Raw genomic sequence first — 21,859 nt, 5'->3', positions numbered from 1 at the left:
TTTAAAACAAAACTTCTGGTTATTCAAACGGAACTTCTAGACAATTCCAAATTTTAAAGGACAAAAACAAAAAAATCTTTTAACGTGATAAATTAGTGCTCCTTTTCTCTCTCGCACAAAATTAAATGGTGGAATATAGTATACACACATATATATCAATGTTAATAAGTTTGCAAGTGCTTTAACTAAATTATCACAAATTTTGTTCTGTAATTTCTATGTTGTGACATCTATTAGTACATGATAAAATGTTATCGTTTTAATTTTCTAGTTGATTTTTTTATAATAAAATTAAAGTAGATTCATATAATCCTTATAGATTTAAATACATTAATTTACTATATGTAAATAAGAATTTATGCCTTGAGGGGTCGAAATTAATAAGAATGAAAAATTGAATATTGTTTTTCTCCCATGTGCAACGAAAATAAAGAAGATAAAGTTAAATGCGTGGAAAGAGTAAGGAGGACCCATTGGTAAAACATAGGGGACCATAGCCATTAATTATCCCTCCCCTAAACTTGTGAGTTGTGACAGACAGGGCAGCAAAAACAGTAGACCCAATTTGGGGGATTGCTCCGGTGTCCTCTTATTTGAAGGGGTTTTGGTGCCCCTTAGTACAAAAGTTGGGTTTTTAGGGGTAATAAGGTAAATTGATAAATTGACCAAAAGCTATCAATTTACCTTATTGCCCCTAAAAACCCAACTTTTGTACTGAGGGGCACCAAAACCCCTTCAAATAAGAGGGCACCGGAGCAATAGCCTATCCTTTGAGTTCCTACTTAATTTTGTCATCCTAATAATTCCTATATCTACAATCTACATGACAATGCAATTTGGGACTTCCCCATAACCCCTTGTATTCAATAAAGCTTTCTAGCTCACACTGGGCCATAGCCGTCTGTGTGTTTATTGTATACAACTAGGTTTTTTATATTTGTCCCAAACATTTCCTTTAACTAGCAGTGGGAGAGATCGCATAAATCACTCAAATAAATTGTCACTCTTTCAACACATACTTAAAAAAACTCAATTATCTCTTAATGCTGATTGACACAAATTATAGACTTATATTATGTAATTAAGTTATTCAGAATTTAAATTATAATCTTAAATATAAAATGAATTATCTTAAGAAGAAAATAGTCATTTTATATGCAGTTAAATCTGTTGCTACTTTGAGCCTTAAATATGATGTAGCACAATAGGATGATTAGTGAGTGATTTAAGTGTGATATAAAGCTTGTTGGTGTAATTATACATATTATATGTATATGAAGGAGTGCCCCTGGAATGGTAGCCCAGGCGTGGGGCCATGCAAGCGAAATCAAGCTAAGAGGGGCGGCAAAAAATTATGTTAATCATGTCATTGTCCATACACAAAAACAAAAGCAGAGAGTTTAATTATTCGATTCATTCTCATAGTCTCTCTCTTTCTTTCATTACTTAAATACCACCTCTCTCCACTCACCCCCTCAATCCACTCCAACAGCACACAACTAGCAATAGTGTTGAGCCTGTGAGAGAAAATATGGCTAAAGATGTTGAGGTTCAAGAGCAAGGAGAATACTCCTCCAAAGACTATCAAGACCCTCCTCCGGCACCCTTGATCGACCCTGAGGAGCTCACAAAGTGGTCCTTCTGGCGAGCCCTCATTGCTGAGTTCATAGCAACCCTTCTCTTCCTTTATATCACTGTTCTCACCATTATTGGCTACAAAAGCCAAACTGATCCTAGCAAAAAGGGCACCGAGTGTGATGGGGTTGGCATTTTGGGCATTGCTTGGTCCTTTGGTGGCATGATCTTCATCCTTGTTTACTGCACCGCCGGTATTTCTGGTATACATCACTCCCCTTTCATCTCTCACAATTTAACACACTCTACACATCACATATAGCTACAAAGCAACACATACTCTTAATACAAGTAGTAGAGACAAAGAAGAAATAAAATACATATTATACTATGTGTGACATGATTATCAGATCATCTTACCTTTTAAACATGTTATGGTAAATATATTCATGTTGTCACCTTTTAAATAGACCTTACTAGACAGTTAGAAGGAAAAAAGTTGAATAATTAGTAGAAAGTTGGATATGGAATGTGTGTGTGTGTGCATGCAAGAAGAAATTACAATTATTGTGGAGTTGGTGGTTGTAGGAGGACACATAAACCCGGCGGTGACATTCGGGCTGTTCCTAGGACGGAAGGTGTCGCTGATAAGGGCGTTGTTGTACATGGTAGCACAGTGTGCCGGTGCTATCTGTGGCGCTGGACTTGCCAAGGGCTTCCAAACAGCATACTACGACAGATATGGAGGTGGTGCCAACTCTGTTGCAGATGGCTACAACAAGGGCACTGCTTTGGGTGCTGAGATTATTGGTACCTTCGTTCTTGTTTACACTGTCTTCTCTGCCACTGACCCCAAGAGGAACGCTAGGGACTCCCATGTTCCCGTAAGTACACCCTTACATTATCAACTTTCCTTACTTCATACTCACAAAAAATTAAAATAAAAAATATTACTACCAACAAATTGTTGATCTAAATCAAATTAAATTCATCTTTTTGACTAAAGTCAAAAAAATCTTACTAAAATTGACTATCTGATTGAGAAATTAATCATCAATAAAACTTTAAGATAATCTGCATCAACATGGTTATATAAAAAAAGAAATTGTTACAAAACTTTTGTAACTCCAGAATTAGTGACATAAATTTGATTAGTAATTCACTGTTTGACTTTTGTGATTAATCAACGTGAAGGTGCTAGCACCACTACCCATTGGATTTGCTGTGTTCATGGTTCACTTAGCTACAATCCCAATTACTGGTACTGGCATTAACCCAGCAAGGAGTTTTGGAGCAGCTGTAATCTACAACGAAGACAAAATCTGGGATGACCAGGTAAACATATATATCTATATTCATATTCTTTATTGAAAAAAAGATTACTTATTTTTATTAAGAGAGTACTTGAAAGAAAAACATATACTTATTAACATTCTTTTTATATGTTGATCGATGGTGCATGGTGTAATTAATTTTGGTGAATTGTTTTTTGATGATCAGTGGATTTTCTGGGTTGGACCCATTGTTGGAGCAGCAGTGGCTGCATTCTACCACCAATACATCCTTAGAGCAGCAGCTATCAAGGCTCTTGGATCATTCAGGAGCAACGCTTAATTAGCTTCTTAATTTGCTAGCCAACATGGTGTTTTTCCGAAGAATTGATAATAATAAGAATTTCTATGTTGAGGGAGTGCTAGTGTGTCTCTGGGGTTCCCTAATTTAAGGTTTTTCGTCTTTTTCTTTCATCAGCTACAGTTGTTGGAGGATAAGGCCAAAACCATGGGGGGCATCAAATTGTAGATAACCATGCTTGTGTCCAAGGGTCTATTTTCTATCCCTTTTTTTATATATTTTATTTTAATTTCCTTGTATGTATTCCTAAAGTGTTCCCTTCCTGTCTTGTGCATCCTCAATCATTAATTTATCATTTTACTTTTCTTGTTTCTTAATTATCATCTATATATGTAATGTACCTTAACTTGAGTAATATTATCTACATGTATTAAGTTGCTGGTTTTTCGTATTCATGGTTAAGGTTAATATAGAGATAAAGTGAGTAATAAGTGAAAACATTCGAATAGGATATAGAAGAATAGAAAATTAGAAGCTTCTCCAGTTATTTATATAGATCTTAAACTTAACTGTGTCACCACCATTAATCTTAGGCTTGGCAATGTGGACAAGTGTCCTTTGGAATTAGGCCAAATTTAACTATGTAATTATTAATTAAGCTTTACAAGATCATTCACCGATTTGCGTAACCTAAGCTTCTTGAACCTTCAAATTTGTCCGTGAAGCCCCATAATTATATATTTCGGTTGGGATGCTTATCCTAATGTAATATTAAACTATTGCAAATGTGTACTAGTGGAAGAGCTTAATTAGCACCATAATTAAATTACTATTCCACTCAAAAGTTAGGCTCTTTATTAGATAATCTAACTTGGCTTTTGTGGTGGTGGTTATCGACGTGACATGAAACTTTGAATTGTTTGTGAAACTCATCGCTGTTGCTGGGGACACTATCATATAAGTGTTGAGAAAAATAAAAATAATGGAAAAGAAATAAAGAACACAAAAGTAAACATGTTAGGTGGATGGCTTCGGATTCCTTACCTTCGTGCCCCTTATTTCATGTAATATACGTTATCTTCGCCATATTTTATGTCTTCATCCATCACTTAATTTGTGACCATTAACTTATTTATGAACCCGATTAGGTGTACGTGTGTTATTTGTTTGATAACATGATTATTTATGGGTACAATTTGTGTTGATATAGGCATTACTATTTATGATAGTATTGCTAAACCCATTTAAGAGCACTTGCGAAACTCGTCATCTTCAACCATCCATGAAGTCATAATATTCAAATCCATATAGATTAGTAATCATAGCACAAATGGAGGTTTAAAAGTAGCTAGCTTCTTCTTTTCACTAAAAATTTTCAGGTAAAATCAAACCACCCAACATAGAAACCCCAAAAGAAAAATTGATAAGATGTGTTTGTTGGCTTAGCCACTATAATACAATTATGAATTTGAAGAAAACTAGAGAAAACGAGGTTTGGATTCATTGTCTAGCTCCTTATCTTTTATCCGATAAAGTCACTAAAAACAATCAAAAGAAATAAAGAAGTCTATTTTAGAAAGAAAATGAAAGTTGAAAAAGAAAAGAAAAGAAAAAAGTTGGGGTTTCTCCGCATATTCTATTCTCAAGCGCATATCCATAGAAGGTGACGGAACATTTGAGATTTTTTTAGAGAAACAATCATAATCATGCAATGGAGCTTAAGTTAAGTATCTTAGAAAAAGTAAGATTCTGACGTATTATTTATTATTATTTTTTTGCACAAATTTATATACAACTCTACAGCTGTAATTTTTTTTTTGTTGATTATATCTATAACTTTTTGATGTCTATATTGATATCAATTCATGTGATGGAAACCTATGAGCTACTGGGCCCTCTAGTGGGTTCAAGCTTTGAGCCTAAATGTTAAATGGAAACATTGTTTTGTACCAAACTGGTCACAAAAAAGAAGCCCAATCGATCAACTGTTCTGCCCAAAATTCTTTATTACATTCGGTATTTGTCTCTATAATTGGTGGAAAAGAAAACACAACGAAAGTCAATAGTCATGGTGACAGTATTAATAATTGATGGTGGTGATGGTCATTATAATATATCAATGAAAAAAAAAATGATAAGAATAACTAGACAAGAGTATTGTTAATATTACACCTCAAATTCATCCAACATAAGTGGTTAACTAATTTTGTCTTACAAGTGATTAAAATAAATGAATAAAAGTGTATATCATTATAAAAACATGATTAATAGTTTCACGAGGTTATTAAATGTCTTAATAGTTAACTTTGTCTCTTGGCTCTTGCAAATGGTTAATAATGTCATGTGGTATCATCACGTTTACATGTGTAAATATAGTTGCTTTTGCCTTATAAGTAATCAGAATAAAAGAAGGTAATTGAATATAATTATCAACATGTAGTTAATATTATGTAGTTATTGAAATGTTTAATAATGATTAACATTATCTTTCAAGTGGTTAATAGTATAATTTTGTCTCATAAATAGTTAATATTAATTTAATATCAATAATCATATACAATCATGCAATTTTTTTAACTACTTATAAAATAAAGATTAAAACCTTTTTTTATTTTGTTATAGCTTCACTTCCTTTACTTTTTAGTTTTTATAGTTTAAAATAATTTTTTTTGTCTTTATAGTTATCTTTTTAAATTCTTCTTAGTCATTATAGTTTAAGATAAATCTTTGTAGTCTTTATATTTGTAGAGTTTTCATTCTTTTAGTTCTTGTCATTAATATTTTTGTAATATTGTCTCCTTTATGTTAATGTGACAGAAATATCCATCCAATTTCATATGTTTGATATTAAATTTATTTTGCTGTAGTTACTCTAAATTAATCAATGTTTCTTACATTTTTTATACCTTCATCTATAATGTTTATTATTGAGACACCATTTTTTTAGTTTCACAAAATTGAAGACTTCTACCATGTTAATATAAAATAGAATGTTAAAAAAAAATAACAATAGGAACTCAAATTATTACAAAACTGCAAGTATAAAGACAAATTATTTTTTTAATCTTAAATTATATAAGAATTAAAGAGAATTGAAAAAGATAAGTATAGAGACTAAAAAAATTTATTTTAAACTATAGGAAAAGATAAAATAAATGAAAGTATACGAACTAAAAATATATTTTAACCTAAATAAATAAATATATATAATTAACCATGTTTTTGAGTGGACATTAGGCAAACAAAATTTGGATATATGTTGTTCTCTATTAAAATATAAATTATATCTTAAATTTATGATAAATAATTTATATTGTAGTATAAAATTATTTTTATTTATTAATAATTTATTTTAAATATATTAAAATTTAATTTATAAATAATTATAATAAGTAAAAATCAAATTAAATATGAAATTAAAAGAATTTCTAAAATTCTTCTTATCAAAGAAAAGTTTCTAACAATATTATCATAAGATAACTGTTCCTATTCCTATTTTATATATAAGAATTGATTATGATCTTTAAGTTGTGTTTGAATAAATTTCATAATTATATTTTAAAAATTAATTAAGTAAATTTGGTTCTTTTATTGATTTTATTTTTATAAAGATCACAAATATCTTTCATGAACGACACAATCTTACTTGAATCAGATAAGAACCATTATAGATGATAAAATTATTTATTTAAATATTTAACACAATTCTAAAGCTCAAACTTGATTAATTAAGTTAGAGGAACCTTAAATCAATTTAAGTTTTTAAGTTCCCGATCCTTATCCTTTGTATTACAATTCTTAATCATTTTTCCCGGTTGATTTCGTTCAACTCAAAATCCTTAAATTATTATTTTTCATCTAAATATTTGAGAGTTTATAATAAAATTAACATGAATTTTCAGTCTATATAGTAGTTTTAAAAGTTTAACAGTAAAACATTAACAAAATTTATTAATATTTGAATTTACGTAGGATCTGAGATTAATTTCCAAGAAGGAAAATTTTGGTTTTTTTTTTTAATGAAATCTAATATTTTATTTATGGGCTTGGAATAAGAAAATATTTAAATTAATCTAGTTGTTTGAATTTGTGACGACTTCAAATAGAAAATAAGAATTTGAGAGCTTCAAGATGAATAAGATTGATAAAAAGGACTAGATTTTCTTAATTTTAAAAATTGAAAAACTTATTTAACTAAAAAAAACTAAAACCACACGTAAATAAAACTAAAAGAGCAAAAATACAATTGAGTTTTAGTTACATTAAAATTCTATAGAATGGAATCTTAAATTTGTGACTCTAATTCTAAAAGGACTATATCATAATTACAATTTAAGGTGAAATTCCTATTTATTTTGTGCTAATTAAAAATAAAAAGTATACAATTTGTTTTTGTCAATCTATAACTATTAGATACTATAAATTTCATATGCAAATCTTATATAGCTTGAATCACGGGGTTCTATTTTCTTCGAGTTGGTTCATTTAGTAAAATTGCAATATACTGTTTAATTTTTTTTTTTTTTTTGGAGATGGTTGTACGAGTTTAATTCCTCCTAATACAGTCTGCTCCTTTGTTCTTCCTTTATTTTATCATCTTTTCCCCCTGTAAGGCTTATTATTAACCTCAATGGTTAAAAAATCATTTTCATAAATTTATTGGTTTTAATTTAGGATTTTGCTATTTTAAAGTGAGGAGAGTGTAATTATTTTCCTATTTTTCTCAAGTATTATTAACAATTTCTTTTAAATTTCACAAGAGTGATATAATTGATTAAGTCTTTTTACTCATACTAGTTAGAATCTGGGATCGGATCTATAATTCCACTGAAAATCTAAGAGGTTAGTAGGTGACTTTATCCTTACATGTAATTTACCTTACCATGATCTAAACTTATTATTGTTGATACTTATGTACGTTTTATTTAGCATATTTTGATTAAGAATTTGTAGAGTTAATATTGGCGCTGCCACGGGGAATGGATTAAAGAGAGTCACAATAAGCATCCACTTTCCGTGTGAAGGCATGAGATGGATAGAAAAGGAGAGAAAGCATGAAGACTGACATGATTTTGAATTAACATGACTATCATTTTCACATTTACTGTGTGGCTATTGCTATTCAGCTCTTGCATGCGTTTTGTGCACTCGCAATTATGTGACGGGGTAGGCCAGCAATGCCCTTTGCCCTTTGCCCTTTGCTGCCCCTCTAAGCTAAGGTACCCTTATTATGCTTTGCTTATAATGTTCCACTTAGCCAGAAAGCAAAGCTCAAAACTTTTCATTTACTACATAATATGCACATTAAGCCTCTTCATCATAGGCTATTCATAATATTTTTTAAAACTAGCATTTGACTATTGACACAGTAACACGTGTAGACAAACCATGGGAGAGTGAGTTTGTAAACTGTAACATAACGAGTACTCCTTGCATTTTTTAAGTGTCTTAGTTTGTGACTTAAAAAAATTGATTTTTTTTTTTTTCAAGATGATTCTCATTTATTAGTATCCCAGCTAAATCTTTAAATGAATTTATTAACTACATCAGAACATTTTTCAAGGATGCATTTTTTAAATTAAGGTGGATGATTAGTGCTTTAATTGTGCAAGGATATCAATTAATGTTCCAATAACTTTATCCACTAGTCCCAGCTTAGTGCTTAATCAGTATTGTATGAGAGTTAAGACACTCGAGCACAACCATGAAAGAATAAGTACTCTAGTTCTTACTCAAGTATAACCATTATTTTTCCAAGTGTCTTTGTGGAACTTTTACTTCAATGAGGACTTGACATCGATTTTAGAAGTTCCATTAATAGGTGACTCATAATTTTCTTATAAATCTTTAAATTTTTCTTTAGTTGATAATATGTCTTATTGTGGGTTAAAATCGACGAGCCTTCACTAAGTTTAAATTTTTACGAACTACCCGTCCCTCCCTCCTCAAAAAAGGTATCAGCATTATAATTCCTCAAGTACAAGCATCATTTTTCTTAGAACCACCTCAAGATAATAAAATAATAAGCAATAAGCTTGTGTCGTGAGAAGACCTCTTATGACAGTAATGCCACTGCTGCTTCAATCAATGCAACCTTTAAAGGGGGTGTAGTTGTGCAACCATTGATGTAAATAATTAGCATATAAATGGCATTTTGGGAATTGCAAAAGCTTCAATGTTGGGGTTGGGGTCTGTTGAAAGCAAAATTCACAATTATGTCCCCTCTCTCCCATTAGTCCAAGGAACAACCACTTCTTCAGGACCTCAACACATTTATAAAAGCCTGTGCAATCTCCTACAAGTTTTATCAAAAAACTACCTACTTTTCTGCTTCATAGTGATTTACACAAAACCAAAGAGATCAACATGAGTCCCATTGGCTTGTCCTTCCTCTTCCTCCTTTCTTTGGCACTTTTCTCCATTGCTAGAGGTCAAGAAAGGGCCCCTCATGGGCTTGTTTACGAGAGCCCTTTAGCTTTTCCACCAGCAGCATATGACTTCTTTCATCCCAATGCTCGAAAGCCTGAGACTAGAGACCCATGTACGGCATCCAAATGTTCACCACTGCCTATAGCAGCTCAAGTGGATGACAACACTCAAATATATGAGAACAAAGCTTCAGAAATGCAGAAAGGTGAGAAACAAATTGGAGCTGGGGGTGTAGCTGGCATTATTGTTGCTGTTGCCTTTGTTGTGCTTTTAGCTATGGGAATCTACTATGTTAAGGTCACTCGCCAAGCCAACATGAGTCGAGCCAATAACAGTGTTTAGTCTCATGCTTGATGTGCCTTCTTTAATCACATCAAAACCTCGACTTAGAACAAAGCAAAAATACTCTTCCACTTTGCCCAAATTCTCAAAAAAATCCTTTCCCTAACCATATATGTGTGTATGTATCTCACTGTCTTATTTCTCAGCACTAGTTCCATTTCCCGTTGTTTATGGTTTGACAATGTAACATGGTTGTGATAGTGATTAATATCAAATTTGGATGTTTAGACAATTATCATAGTCATGATATTCCAATTTCTTACTAACTACTGAAAATGCAAGATAAGTTCAATGTGAAGCAACATCAGATACAAGATAGCAGGTCTATCACAGAACCTGGATGGTATCAAAGATTCAAACATATAATAAAAGTGCTAGCAATACACTCATTGGACATTTTCTTTCTAACACCTGCATTATTGGTTGTAATTCATATGAATCACCAAATAGGAAATAAAACTCACATATTTAGCTTAGAACTTACATGAATTCCTCCCAACAGAAGAATGTATTGAATGAAAAAGTGTTACATAAAGAAGTGTGGCCAACATTTCTCAACATCCAATAAATTATGAACATGAATCCTGAACCCATTGCAAGCAGACACACGATAAACTTAAATTACAGCAAACACTTTCTCAGTTTTGAGAGGCTTCTCATCCAAGATACTAAACCTAAGACTATCTTATCTCTTTCATCACAGCAATATCAGCTAGTACAGTAAACTATACAGTAGGCTCATTGGAATATACATCCTCTGCACAAATTCCCGCACTATATCTCTTCTATTGATTAAGAAAAGTTAAATTTACAATTACATTTTTATTAAAGAAACAAAAAAAAAAAGATCTTCGGATTTCAATATTAGACTTCCTAAATGAGTCATTTCTATTTTAAAGTATCTGAACCAAAATTAAAACATAATTGAAATGGCTCTTTCTTTAGGATCTATTGATGTTACTATCCATTCAGCCATTGAAGTGGTCAATTTCCATGATATTTCTAAACTGTGGCTTTATTTGTTTACATAGTTTTTCTATCCTAGAGCTTGAACATGAGAATTGTCCAAACTTCAGATAAATTGTGGCTTTATTCATTTACTTAGTTTTTCTATCTTAGAGCTTGAACAAGAGAATTGTCCAAACTTCAGAGCCATAGAATCACATCAAGACAATGCCAATCATTAAGCGCATTTTTACATTTTTATTGACAACAGGAACCTGCACCGTGCTAAGAGAATGCCAATTCTTGATAAACAATGCAAGTAAATTCTAATATTCAGAAAATAGTAGTGCTCCAAGGAAGAAAAATCAGTATCTTGATTCATATATTAAAGCAACACACTGCCCATGTGCACAACCATTCAACAAACAATTTAGAATGTCAAGGTACAAAAATAAGGCCAAGTATTGTATGTTTTGATATCACAGTTACAAGAGATAGTATTAAAAATAAAATGACTCATAACATTTCTACCATCCACGTGAGCTGATGGACTTTATCAAAGGTCCAAATGTCTGATCCACAGTTTTGTTCCATACATGTGCAAATTCAGAACGCGATTTCTTCCCAAATATAGGTTCCCTAACCTGGTAGAGCATGAAAGCTGAAAGGTTAGAATTTAAAAGTACCAAATCAAAGTTGAAAGTCTTAAGTCAAGGGTGACACTGAATGTTGAATACCCTGTATTTCAAATGCTAACCTGTGCCCCAAGTGTACTGGTTAAAAATCAAAGATAGAATTTTTTTTATGGAAAAGCTTAGCACCACAGTTTCTACACATTGATTCCTTAACTTGGACACTTTAGGGCACAGGTTAGCAAAACCCTTTTAAACATAATGTAACTTAAGCCTGTGGAATTTGAATTACATGTAGGCAATGAGATAATTTGAAAATAGAGGAATAATATGAAGAAGGAGGGTACCTGGGATTGGGTATTGGAAATGGAAGCGTAAATGTATCTGCGTTGCTCAAGCACAAGCACTCCCGTCAATACGACTCCCAGTGAAGCTCCCAGTAACCGTTCCTATTCCCCACCCACCCAAATCCACCGTTAATTTTGGTTTCATTTGAATTGAAAGAAAACAGAACCCTAGAATTGAAAACCCTTGATTGATTATGTTAGAGGAATGAATTGATACCTGGGTGAGAATGCTAATCATCCTTTCTTTTGTTAGCTTGCCGCAACAACCAACGATGATCCAATTCCCAATTCTACTCTGCTCTTTCAATTGCGCTCTATGGACTCCCCAATCACCACCAATCCACGACCTTGCTTCGGGAAAACCGGAAAAGGCTTCGCTCCTCCACGACGTCGTATTGCCGCTTGCTTCTCCAGTTTTGGGCCTCTTTGCTGGACCACAAAAACCACTGCAGGCCCAAAAACTACTGTCTTCTTAATTCTCCTTTTTTTTTTCTCCCTTAAATGACTAATGTATGCCAAGAAAAAAATGGTTTTAACTTCTTGATCAAACTATTTCTAGGAACGGCCCGTTAAAATACGAGGATTTATTCTAAGAGTAAGTCTACTTAAATTTACTTTTTTTAATAATTCATGTTTTATATCAAATTTTAACGATTTAACTATTTAATTTAAATTTTTTAATGTGTAGATTAAATTTGCAAATTTTTAAAAAATTATTTAATACTTTATTTTATTAATTCAAATATAATTATCTGTCAATTTGAATTAATGAAATAAAGTATAAAATAATTTTTAAAATTTTTAAAAATTTATAAATTTAATCTATATATTAAGAACTTTAAATTGAACGGTTAGATTATTGAAATTTGATATAGAATATGAGTTATTAAATAAAGTAAGTCTAGATAGATTTAATTCTAGAATAAAATAATCTCTTATATATTATATAAAGAAGTTATAATAACAACTTTTATTAAATTACTTAATAATTTTATATTAAATATAAATTTTATAAATTCTATAAGAATGAAGGTGGTCTTTTAGTTGTTCCAATATTGATGAAGGTGGAGGAAAATACTTACACATTTTGAGACTTAAGTTAAAGAATAATTTAGAAGATGGCATCTCTTTGATTTGAATGATATATAGTGGAAGAGGAGTGAAGGGAGATGTTGGTGAAAAGGTGTAGTGTAAGGGCGACAACTCATATATAATATAGCCAAATAGTTTACTCACACTTCCCTCAACTTCTGCTCCATCTCGATCCAATCCACAGATCAAAATGCCAACTCTTACACGACTTGTCGTTTCGCTCTCTCTCGCTACTCTCTTACTCCTATCCTCCTTCTCTCTCACTCTCTGCAACAAAGCCCCGCAAAACGACAACGACGACGACGACGAAGATCTCAGCTTCCTCGAGGAGCCCCATGACGCCACCGCCACTTCTCACCACCACTTCCCAGATCCCGACCAATTTGACGACGACGACGGCGACGACGCCGACGACTTCGGGGACTTCTCCGGCTACGACCCCTCCGCCGACGAAGCCTTCGCCGACCCCGCGGTCGACGACAAGGACGTCGTCGTTTTGAAGGAGCGCAACTTCACCACCGTCGTCGAGAACAACCGCTTCGTCATGGTCGAGTTCTACGCGCCCTGGTGTGGCCACTGCCAGGCCCTCGCGCCGGAGTACGCCGCTGCCGCCACCGAGCTCAAGCCCGACGGCGTCGTTCTCGCCAAGGTCGACGCCACCGTCGAGAACGAGCTGGCTCACGAGTACGACGTGCAGGGTTTCCCCACCGTCTTCTTCTTCGTCGACGGCGCTCACAAGCCTTACACTGCCCAGAGAACTAAGTAAGCTCGCTGCATGTTTTGGATCTTCGAATTTCGCTTTCAATCAGTTTCGCATTGTTGTTGTTGTTGTTAATTTGAATCGATGTGTTTCTTGCGTTGCAATTCAGAGACGCGATAGTGACATGGATTAGGAAGAAGATAGGACCTGGTGTGTCCAACATAACCACGTTGGATGATGCTGAAAGCGTGTTGACCTCTGAAAGTAGAGTTGTTTTGGGCTTCCTAAACTCTTTAGTTGTAAGTTTTATGACACAATTGGATAGTTGAATTTATTTGGTAATTTAAGTGTTGTTGTTTAATTACTTTATGGATATGGATTTATTGTTCAATATAGTGCAAAAGACCGTCAACCAATCAGAAATCAAATGCATGACTTTTTAATGTAGTTATTGTAAAAGGCAACAAACTTACCATACATAGCTTGTAGTTAGATGACAGTGTATAGGCTACTTTCTCTTATGTTTATCATGATCTACTAGGGTAAGTTTTGTGTAAAATTTGGATATAGTGATGCATTGCTTGCTTTCCTAATTAATCACTGTAATATAAGGGGCATTTGCCGTTGTTGATTCTCTAGATTAGACTTGGTGGATCTGAGTTTTGATATTTCAACTTGATGATTGTTGATTGTTAGGCCTGATGATTTGCTTATCCTGTCATGATGTGATGTGCAGGGTGCTGAAAGTGACGAGCTGGCTGCAGCATCAAAGCTTGAGGATGATGTCAATTTTTATCAAACTGTGGTACCTGAAGTGGCAAAGCTTTTTCATATTGATGCGAGTGCTAAACGCCCTGCATTGATCTTGCTCAAGAAAGAGGAGGAGAAATTGAACCATTTTGGTTTGTTCCTTGTTCTTCTCTCTCCCTTCCTTAAAAAAAAGGCATTCTGTTTTTACTTTTGTTGTCAGAAACTTAGATGTATTTCTCCCTGTCTCTGCAGATGGTGAATTTGTAAAAGCTGAAATAGCCGAATTTGTGTCCTCCAACAAGCTTCCTTTGGTTACAACTTTTACGAGAGAAAACGCCCCATCAATCTTTGAAAGTCAAATCAAGAAACAGGTAATTGCTTATATTTCTGTGTTTTTTTTTTTGTTATTGTCAATCTAGGGATAAATATTCCTTGAAAATGGAATGGTCACAGATTTCTAACCTTGTGTGTTAAAAATTTCACTTTTAGTTGTTGCTGTTTGTGACATCAAATGATACAGAGAAGTTCCTTCCAGTATTTAAAGAAACAGCAAAACTTTTCAAGGGAAAGGTATATTTCTTATCATGCTATTACTTAACACTTCTGTTGATGCATTCTTTCTCTATAGTCTGGACAAATTGTGTATTGCGAATGCTGAGTGCTGAATCTTCATATATCTCAAATTTGATTTTTTTTCCTTCTGTTCATACATTTTTCTCACAATAGTCCCATTTATCATTTAAAAATTAAGAAATGATAAATTTTAGTGTCCTTACTTTTAATTATAACTCATTCTCCGCCTGCCCTTCCCCCGCAAAATAATTTTAGTTTTTGGACAATAATGTATTTCTACTGTACAATAATCTGTTGCAGCTGATCTTTGTTCATGTGGAAATGGATAATGAAGATGTTGGAAAGCCTGTTGCAGATTATTTTGGCCTCGCAGGGAATGCTCCCAAAGTAATAGTTTCCTCCTCTTCTCTTAATCTCATTTTAGTGGTCGAGTCATGAGATTATTCACGTTATTCAAATTCAATATTGGAAGTAAATTAAGTAACTGATGAATTTCCAATATAGGTGCTTGCATACACAGGAAATGATGATGGAAGAAAATTTTTGCTTGATGGAGAGGTTACTGTTGACACAATTACGGTACTCTTTTCTCTCTTCATGGTGACGAACTCTGTTCATTTTTGTTGACATGTTATGGAACATCCATAAATGTTTTCTTCTATGTTTTAGTAAGGCTTGGAAGAGATTGTGGCTAAAAGTTTCTATTCTTTATTTTTCTAAGGCGTTTGGTAAAGATTTTCTTGAAGACAAGCTAAAACCTTTCCTGAAGTCAGATCCAGTTCCTGAAAGTGTAAGCTATTTTGTTGCCCATCCATGTTCTCTTGGCCAGAGTTTTCATGTCTGACACGTTTGCTAACTTTATGACAGAATGATGGTGATGTGAAAATAGTTGTTGGGAATAGCTTTGATGAAATTGTCTTGGACGAGTCAAAGGATGTTCTGCTTGAGGTACAATTCTAGCCCATAAGTTTCCAAGTCATATATATTTGCATGTGCAGGTTGTTCATGTCAATCTAATTAATGGTTGCTGTAATATTAGGTTTATGCTCCTTGGTGTGGTCACTGCCAATCCCTGGAACCAACATACAACAAGCTTGCTAAACATCTCAGCAGCATTGAGTCTATTGTTATAGCCAAGATGGACGGAACAACAAATGAGCATCCCAGGGCCAAGGTAAACCCAAATTTAAACTAGATGTTGATAGAATAAAGTTTGTGCTATTTATTATCAATAATTGGCAATTGCTCTAACAGTTGTTGTTTTGAATTTTCATAACATCATAGTACTGACCGAGTTATGTTCTTCATTTTGCAGGCTGATGGATTCCCCACTCTTCTCTTCTTCCCTGCAGGAAACAAGACTTCTGACCCTGTACGTAATTATTAAACAACGCGCAGTTTTTCTATTCGGCTATGCTGGATCTGCATACACTATATCTCTAGATGATCTAATATAAAATGTATCTGTTTCATTGTGTATGCAGATTCCTGTTGATGTGGATCGTACAGTGGTAGCCTTTTATAAGTTCCTCAGGAAACATGCATCAATCCCATTCAAGCTCCAGAAACCCACCTCAACCTCTAAATCCGGTAGTGGGAGTTCTGATGTCAAGGAGAGCCAAAGCAGCAGCACCGACGTGAAAGATGAATTGTAAGTTAACTGACATATGTATAAAGAGATATGATTCAGGCAGGTGATAACGACGTGAAAAGGTGCTTTAGCCAAGAAAGTGACATAATGATTGGGTGAAAAAAACTATTTTCCCTCACCCTGACCAAAAGACAAATAGCCAAGAAAAGGGTGGCGAAGAAACGAGGCAACAAATGTATTAGCTTCTTCCAACTTTTACATGTTTGAGTATTAGGATTTTGGGTGAGACTTTAATTTAAAAAAAAAATGCCTCGAAATTAATTTTATCTGCCTCCAATTTTACTTTTCCTAAATGGGCTGTGTTGTTAGTTGTTTGTACAAATAAAATTATTTTAGACTATCACAAGCTACCGACAAAAGATATTGTTTTTTTGGCGAGACAAAGAAAACAAGCAGGCTAAGATCCCCTGGGGAAAACAATGGCTGGTTTAGCAGTCAGTAACTGTAAGCTAATACACTTCAGCAGTACCTAAAAAATTTGGAACTGAAGTACAGAAGAAAAACTAAGTTTAATAAAAGAATTTGCAGCCTAATTGGCCTCCCTTCTGATATGAAAACAGTGGACATGCTCACCAAGTGCCATAATCTGCAAAGGAAAAGCCGGGTGATGAAAAATAGCTCATAACTTTGCATTGGTGATGGAGCTGTCACCTACCGTTTTTAAATGAAACCCGCACAAGATATCCCAGCATAATTTCTTAACATTCCACCACACCCAGCTTGGGAATAAGAATGGCTAGTAGAAGCATCACGATTGAAATAGCACACTTTTTTATTATTATTATTTTTTTATCTTCGTACTAACGTTTGAAAAACTTTACCTTGACATTCTTTAAACATTACATTAATTCTCTAAATTTGTTTGATAAAACATTACAATTTGACTTATGAGAAAGTTACTTAAAGCGTTAAAAAAAATTGTGTTCAATCTCACAAAATATCAAGATCGTGAGTTTAGTTTACTCAAAATAATTGTTAAGTTAGTTGAAAGATAAAAGGAAAATGTTAAATTAAATGATAAATAAAAATTTAATCTAAGTATTAAAAATAAGATAAATAAAACTATAAACTTAAATATTATTTTTAGTAACATTTTGAAAAAATTAAATTTCATGAGATTAATTTATTTGTTAAATGTTTATGAGTTAGAACTTTGCTAGCCTGTGACCTTGTTCCCATCGTCGAGGCCTCAAGGTATGATTAAAACGTACTTTCCACTTGTACTCAGAATGAGTTGCGAGTAATGCTTTGTTTTGGAGAGATAAAAGAAGATAACAAATGACAATGATTCGATGGAAAATAGTTAAGAAAAAAAATAATGTAAAATTTGTAATTGTTTGATAATGTAAAATTAGATAAAAATAAAAAATTAATATTTTAAAATTATATTATTTTATATAGTTAAATTTTATGTAAAAATAAATTATTTAAACAATCACCGAATTACTTCTTTCTCTTTTATGTATGATAATTGATTTTTTAAATATAATTTAGTAGTATATATTAGTTATCATAATTGATTACACTACGTTTTAATAAGTTGGTGGATAATCGACTATCTCAAACTATAATAAATTGATACAATTGGCTATCTTAAATCATAATGAATTATCAATTGAACATAGTTGATTAGGATCACCTCAATACACAGGTAACATATGTTAGCTAATGGATTATGAATCTTTGATAATATATTATGGTCATAACTTTTGGTGCACAAATAACATATGATAATGGATAATGGTCACCACCTCGGCTGCAAATAACATATGATACAGATTTGTACCTGGAGTTGCCAAAGAAGGTGAGTTGAAGATGAGCTATCCAAGATCTCACTTTAAGCTCTGAAAGGTTGGGTTGAGAGGTAGCTGGGTAGTGAGAAAGCATGCAAGTAACAGATTACCACAATAGTCATACGTATAGCATTGAGTGAGGATAACTTTGTCATCAAATTTTAAGTGTTTTATTTCCCTTCAAATTCTCGTTGTTTAAAGGGTAATTTTTATTTTATTTTATTTTTTTATAGTAAAACTCACTTTGAATCTCATTATCTTATACAAATTCTTTTTATTAACCAATATTTTTTTGTTAAAGTTTCTCACTTTTCTCTCTCACCTCTTAAATCCTGTTTATTTCTCCTCTCCAAATACACCGTGAAATTTTTAAAAATATTTTTTTAGTTTTAAATGAGATAACAATAAGTTGTACTTTAAATATTTTATATAAAAAATAATATTAACAAATACTTCCTCTATCTCAAATTTTAGTCATTATCATAAGCTTATTATCTCATTTAAGTGAATAGTTGATGAAAAAAATATAAATAAGGATATAATCTGGAAAAAATAATTAAATCTTAAAACGTGAATTGTTTTATAAGTTAAAAGGACTAGATTTTGAAAAAGAAAAAATTATTGATAAATTTAAATCTTGATTTAAGAAGTGTCAAAATTTATTAAAAAGAAAAAACATGTTGAGAAGTGTCTGTCAGAAAATTTTGGTAGCATTTCAGAAGTAGAGTTTTGATGTTAGGAACTGGAACTGAAGTGTTTTATTGTGCCAACTGGTTTCTGAAGAGGCATTGAAATAAATTAGTGGATTAAAGAGAATCGTAAGTTGTAAGGAAAAAGGTTAATTAGGTTTGATTACAGGACATCGGCATCTACGTCAGTTCCGAGGTCCGTCACCGCCGGCACATGACAGTGCCAGACTGCCCGTGGATGTAATCGACAATAATGCTAAATTGGTGCACTTAACAATGTCTTTTCTCGAACCAAACGTAACCCTTACATTACCATCATTTTATTATAACAATTTTTTTTATTATAAATATTTCAACTTCATTCATGTAAAATACTTTTGCTATTTTCTTTTCTACTGCTGTGATTTATATTTGCCTTTTTTTATTAAATGTTTCTTTAAAATTAATTATTTCTCAACCTATATTCTTATAGGACCACTAAGGTTAACTTAGTAGTTGGATAGAGAAGAGTTGAGATAATTAGAAATATGAGGACGAAATTCAATTTTTATTGCGATTATTTTGTAATTTTTTTATCTTAAAAAAAAAAACCTATATTCTTATAAAATCCTGATCGAGAAAGTATAAGTAAATTAATTTATTAAAACTTACATTAAAATTAGAACGTTGGTTAAGGAATATTTTTAACGATTAAAACACTTAATAAAATGTACTAAATACAAACATTATTTATGTCTAAAATGTTTTATAATTAAAAGTTTGAGTAAATTACATTTTTGTCGTTTTTTTATACTTATTTTAATCATTTATTTGTTAAAAATTTTATTTTTTTTCCTTTATCTTATAAATTTAGATTAATTTTAGTTATCTTGAATAGATTATCAAATATAATTAAAGTTTAAACAAAAATATTATATACATGATAAAAATTGAATAACTTAATTTTATATTATTTTTAGTTGTCTATGAACTATATTTTTTATACAACTTTTACTATATTTATCATCTTTTAATTCGAATATTGATTATATTTCATGATTTTTATATATGTGAATTTAATGTTATAAGTTTTACGTCATGAATTAATCAAAAATTGATTTGAAATTGTATCACAAAATTAAAAATAGTTATTATTTTAAAAATATCAAATTAATATAAATATAAAGATAAATGATTAAAATATATTAATAAATAAAAATTAAGATGAATTAAAAAACAAGATAAAAGATATAAAAAAAGTATAGCTTAACTTAAAAAAAAATTATAATTAAAAACCATTAGTGTAAGTGATTTTTTTAATAGAAATTTAAGTTTGATTCATATTTTGAATATAAAATCAAAATCGGAAACATTATTCTATTTCTAAAAATGAGTTGATTCGATAAAGTAATTCACTTCTATAAATTTGTCAACAGTATTAAATATGATTTTTGTTAAGGAAAGTTGATATGAAAATGTATTAAAGTAGTAATAAAAGACATTAACAACATATTTTCAATTACTATAAGTTTTGAATTAAAATATTTTAGGCAAAGTGTTATGTGATGGTTAGCATTTGACTTTGGGTAATTAATAGTTGGACATAGAGTTCCAACCTCCCTCGTTTTTCTCCTCAATTTGTCCAAATGCATTCCGTATCACATTCACGTCACTTCCCTGCGAAGCTTCCACCCAAACAGTGAAAAACGTAAAACAAACACCCTCACTTTCCAGTGCATCGCGCTGCCTCACCGTTCTTTACACTCGCCACGTGTCCTCCATCGCCGTTCCAATCCACATTCCCCCCAATCACCACCCTCCGATCCGCACGAATCCCAAAGCCTCACCCCTTATATAAACCGCACTCATCATTTCGCGTCCTCACACTTTTCCAGATCCATCCACCGCTTCATTCCGTTCCGTTCAAACAGTTCCTCTTTCTCACACTCGTTTCAATCTCAGATCCAACACTGTTCAATCCAAATTCAATGGCCAATCCTGCAACCGCCGCATTCTCCGCTCTTCTTCTCCTCTTTTCTTTGCTAGTCAACATCGCCGCCGAATCGCCGGCGCCGACGCCGGCGCCGCATTTGTCACCGTCTTTTTCTCCTACTCCGTCGTCGTCACCGTCGCCTTCTAACGATGTCACTCCTGCATCGAACCCTTCCCCAGCCGGTCCACCGGAATCTCCATCTCCGGCGCCTTCTCATCACGATTCGCCGCCGTCTCCTTCGCCGGGGAGCACTCCTTCTCCTTCTCCGGCTCCGAATACGACTCCGGCGGATGCAGGAGGTGACGGAGTTAACCGCTCCAACGTGGACGGCGGCGACGGTAAATCGTCCTCCTCCGGCGGAGGAATGAGTTCCGGCAAGAAAGCGGGGATAGCGGTGGGAGTGATCGTTGGCGCCGGCGTGGTGGCGTTGGGAGCAGTGGTTTACAAGAAGCGCCGGCAGAACATTCAACGGTCGCAGTACGGTTACGCGGCGAGGAGAGAACTTCTGTAGGTTCGGCACCATTGATTCATCATACTATTCTAGTTTTTTTGTATTGTTTTAAATTTGTATTCGATTGTAGAGTATATTCATCTATTCATGATCTCTGAATGATTTCAATTTAAATTTCATTTTACAAACTACTACAAATTTGTTTTGTTCCTGGTAGTCAAAATTTAACCACTCGTGTATTCAATTTTGGTCTATTACTTCCTGTGTGGAAGGATTCAAACTAGTGAAGAAATTACTCTGACTATCAGAACAAAATGAATCTTGGATTCCCTTAAAAAAAAAATGG

The 21,859-nt window shown here is 32.9% G+C and overlaps 5 protein-coding genes across 5 annotated transcripts; 4 read left to right on the top strand and 1 right to left on the bottom strand.

Moving 5' to 3' along the window:
* Positions 1-1,440: 1,440 nt before the first annotated feature.
* On the top strand, positions 1,441-3,581 carry LOC109798839 (aquaporin PIP2-7). Its single transcript, XM_020359242.3, has 4 exons — positions 1,441-1,838; positions 2,164-2,459; positions 2,770-2,910; positions 3,076-3,581. The coding sequence occupies exons 1-4, from the start codon at positions 1,532-1,534 to the stop codon at positions 3,187-3,189; spliced, it is 858 nt and encodes a 285-aa protein (XP_020214831.1). The 5' UTR covers positions 1,441-1,531; the 3' UTR covers positions 3,190-3,581.
* Positions 3,582-9,367: 5,786 nt separating this feature from the next.
* LOC109799172 (uncharacterized) lies at positions 9,368-10,150 on the top strand. Its single transcript, XM_020359710.3, has one exon. The coding sequence runs from the start codon at positions 9,514-9,516 to the stop codon at positions 9,916-9,918; it is 405 nt and encodes a 134-aa protein (XP_020215299.1). The 5' UTR covers positions 9,368-9,513; the 3' UTR covers positions 9,919-10,150.
* A 1,069-nt stretch (positions 10,151-11,219) lies between these two features.
* LOC109799120 (zinc finger, C3HC4 type family protein) lies at positions 11,220-12,221 on the bottom strand. The gene is made up of 3 exons (XM_020359634.3): positions 12,060-12,221; positions 11,843-11,944; positions 11,220-11,507 (listed from the first exon to the last, which is right to left on the bottom strand). Exons 1-3 carry the CDS (start codon positions 12,078-12,080, stop codon positions 11,391-11,393), a joined length of 240 nt encoding a protein of 79 aa, XP_020215223.1. The 5' UTR covers positions 12,081-12,221; the 3' UTR covers positions 11,220-11,390.
* A 793-nt stretch (positions 12,222-13,014) lies between these two features.
* LOC109799119 (protein disulfide isomerase-like 1-4) lies at positions 13,015-16,901 on the top strand. The gene is made up of 12 exons (XM_020359633.3): positions 13,015-13,696; positions 13,804-13,933; positions 14,371-14,536; positions 14,637-14,755; positions 14,874-14,954; positions 15,258-15,344; positions 15,462-15,536; positions 15,679-15,747; positions 15,825-15,905; positions 15,997-16,131; positions 16,273-16,329; positions 16,442-16,901. The coding sequence occupies exons 1-12, from the start codon at positions 13,125-13,127 to the stop codon at positions 16,610-16,612; spliced, it is 1,743 nt and encodes a 580-aa protein (XP_020215222.1). The 5' UTR covers positions 13,015-13,124; the 3' UTR covers positions 16,613-16,901.
* A 3,963-nt stretch (positions 16,902-20,864) lies between these two features.
* Positions 20,865-21,767, top strand: LOC109799013 (uncharacterized). The gene has a single exon (XM_020359487.3). It carries the CDS (start codon positions 21,058-21,060, stop codon positions 21,571-21,573), a length of 516 nt encoding a protein of 171 aa, XP_020215076.1. The 5' UTR covers positions 20,865-21,057; the 3' UTR covers positions 21,574-21,767.
* The last annotated feature ends 92 nt before the right edge of the window (positions 21,768-21,859 follow it).

This window comes from Cajanus cajan, chromosome 8 (genome assembly GCF_000230855.2).
Source record: "Cajanus cajan strain Asha chromosome 8, NIPB_CcT2T_4, whole genome shotgun sequence".
NCBI lineage: Eukaryota > Viridiplantae > Streptophyta > Magnoliopsida > Fabales > Fabaceae > Cajanus > Cajanus cajan.
This window is presented reverse-complemented; position numbering and strand designations above follow the sequence as displayed.

Coding starts and splice junctions, on each gene's coding strand:
- LOC109798839 (XM_020359242.3), top strand. CDS start 1,532: ATGGCTAAAGATGTTGAGGTTCAAGAGCAAGGAGAATACTCCTCCAAA. Junction 1,839..2,163: donor CTGCACCGCCGGTATTTCTG/GTATACATCACT, acceptor TGGTGGTTGTAG/GAGGACACATAAACCCGGCG. Junction 2,911..3,075: donor ACAAAATCTGGGATGACCAG/GTAAACATATAT, acceptor TTTGATGATCAG/TGGATTTTCTGGGTTGGACC.
- LOC109799172 (XM_020359710.3), top strand. CDS start 9,514: ATGAGTCCCATTGGCTTGTCCTTCCTCTTCCTCCTTTCTTTGGCACTT.
- LOC109799120 (XM_020359634.3), bottom strand. CDS start 12,080: ATGATTAGCATTCTCACCCAG. Junction 11,945..12,059: donor TGATTAGCATTCTCACCCAG/GTATCAATTCAT, acceptor GGTGGGGAATAG/GAACGGTTACTGGGAGCTTC. Junction 11,508..11,842: donor TTTCCAATACCCAATCCCAG/GTACCCTCCTTC, acceptor ATGCTCTACCAG/GTTAGGGAACCTATATTTGG.
- LOC109799119 (XM_020359633.3), top strand. CDS start 13,125: ATGCCAACTCTTACACGACTTGTCGTTTCGCTCTCTCTCGCTACTCTC. Junction 15,345..15,461: donor TCGCAGGGAATGCTCCCAAA/GTAATAGTTTCC, acceptor TTTCCAATATAG/GTGCTTGCATACACAGGAAA. Junction 15,537..15,678: donor TTACTGTTGACACAATTACG/GTACTCTTTTCT, acceptor TATTTTTCTAAG/GCGTTTGGTAAAGATTTTCT.
- LOC109799013 (XM_020359487.3), top strand. CDS start 21,058: ATGGCCAATCCTGCAACCGCCGCATTCTCCGCTCTTCTTCTCCTCTTT.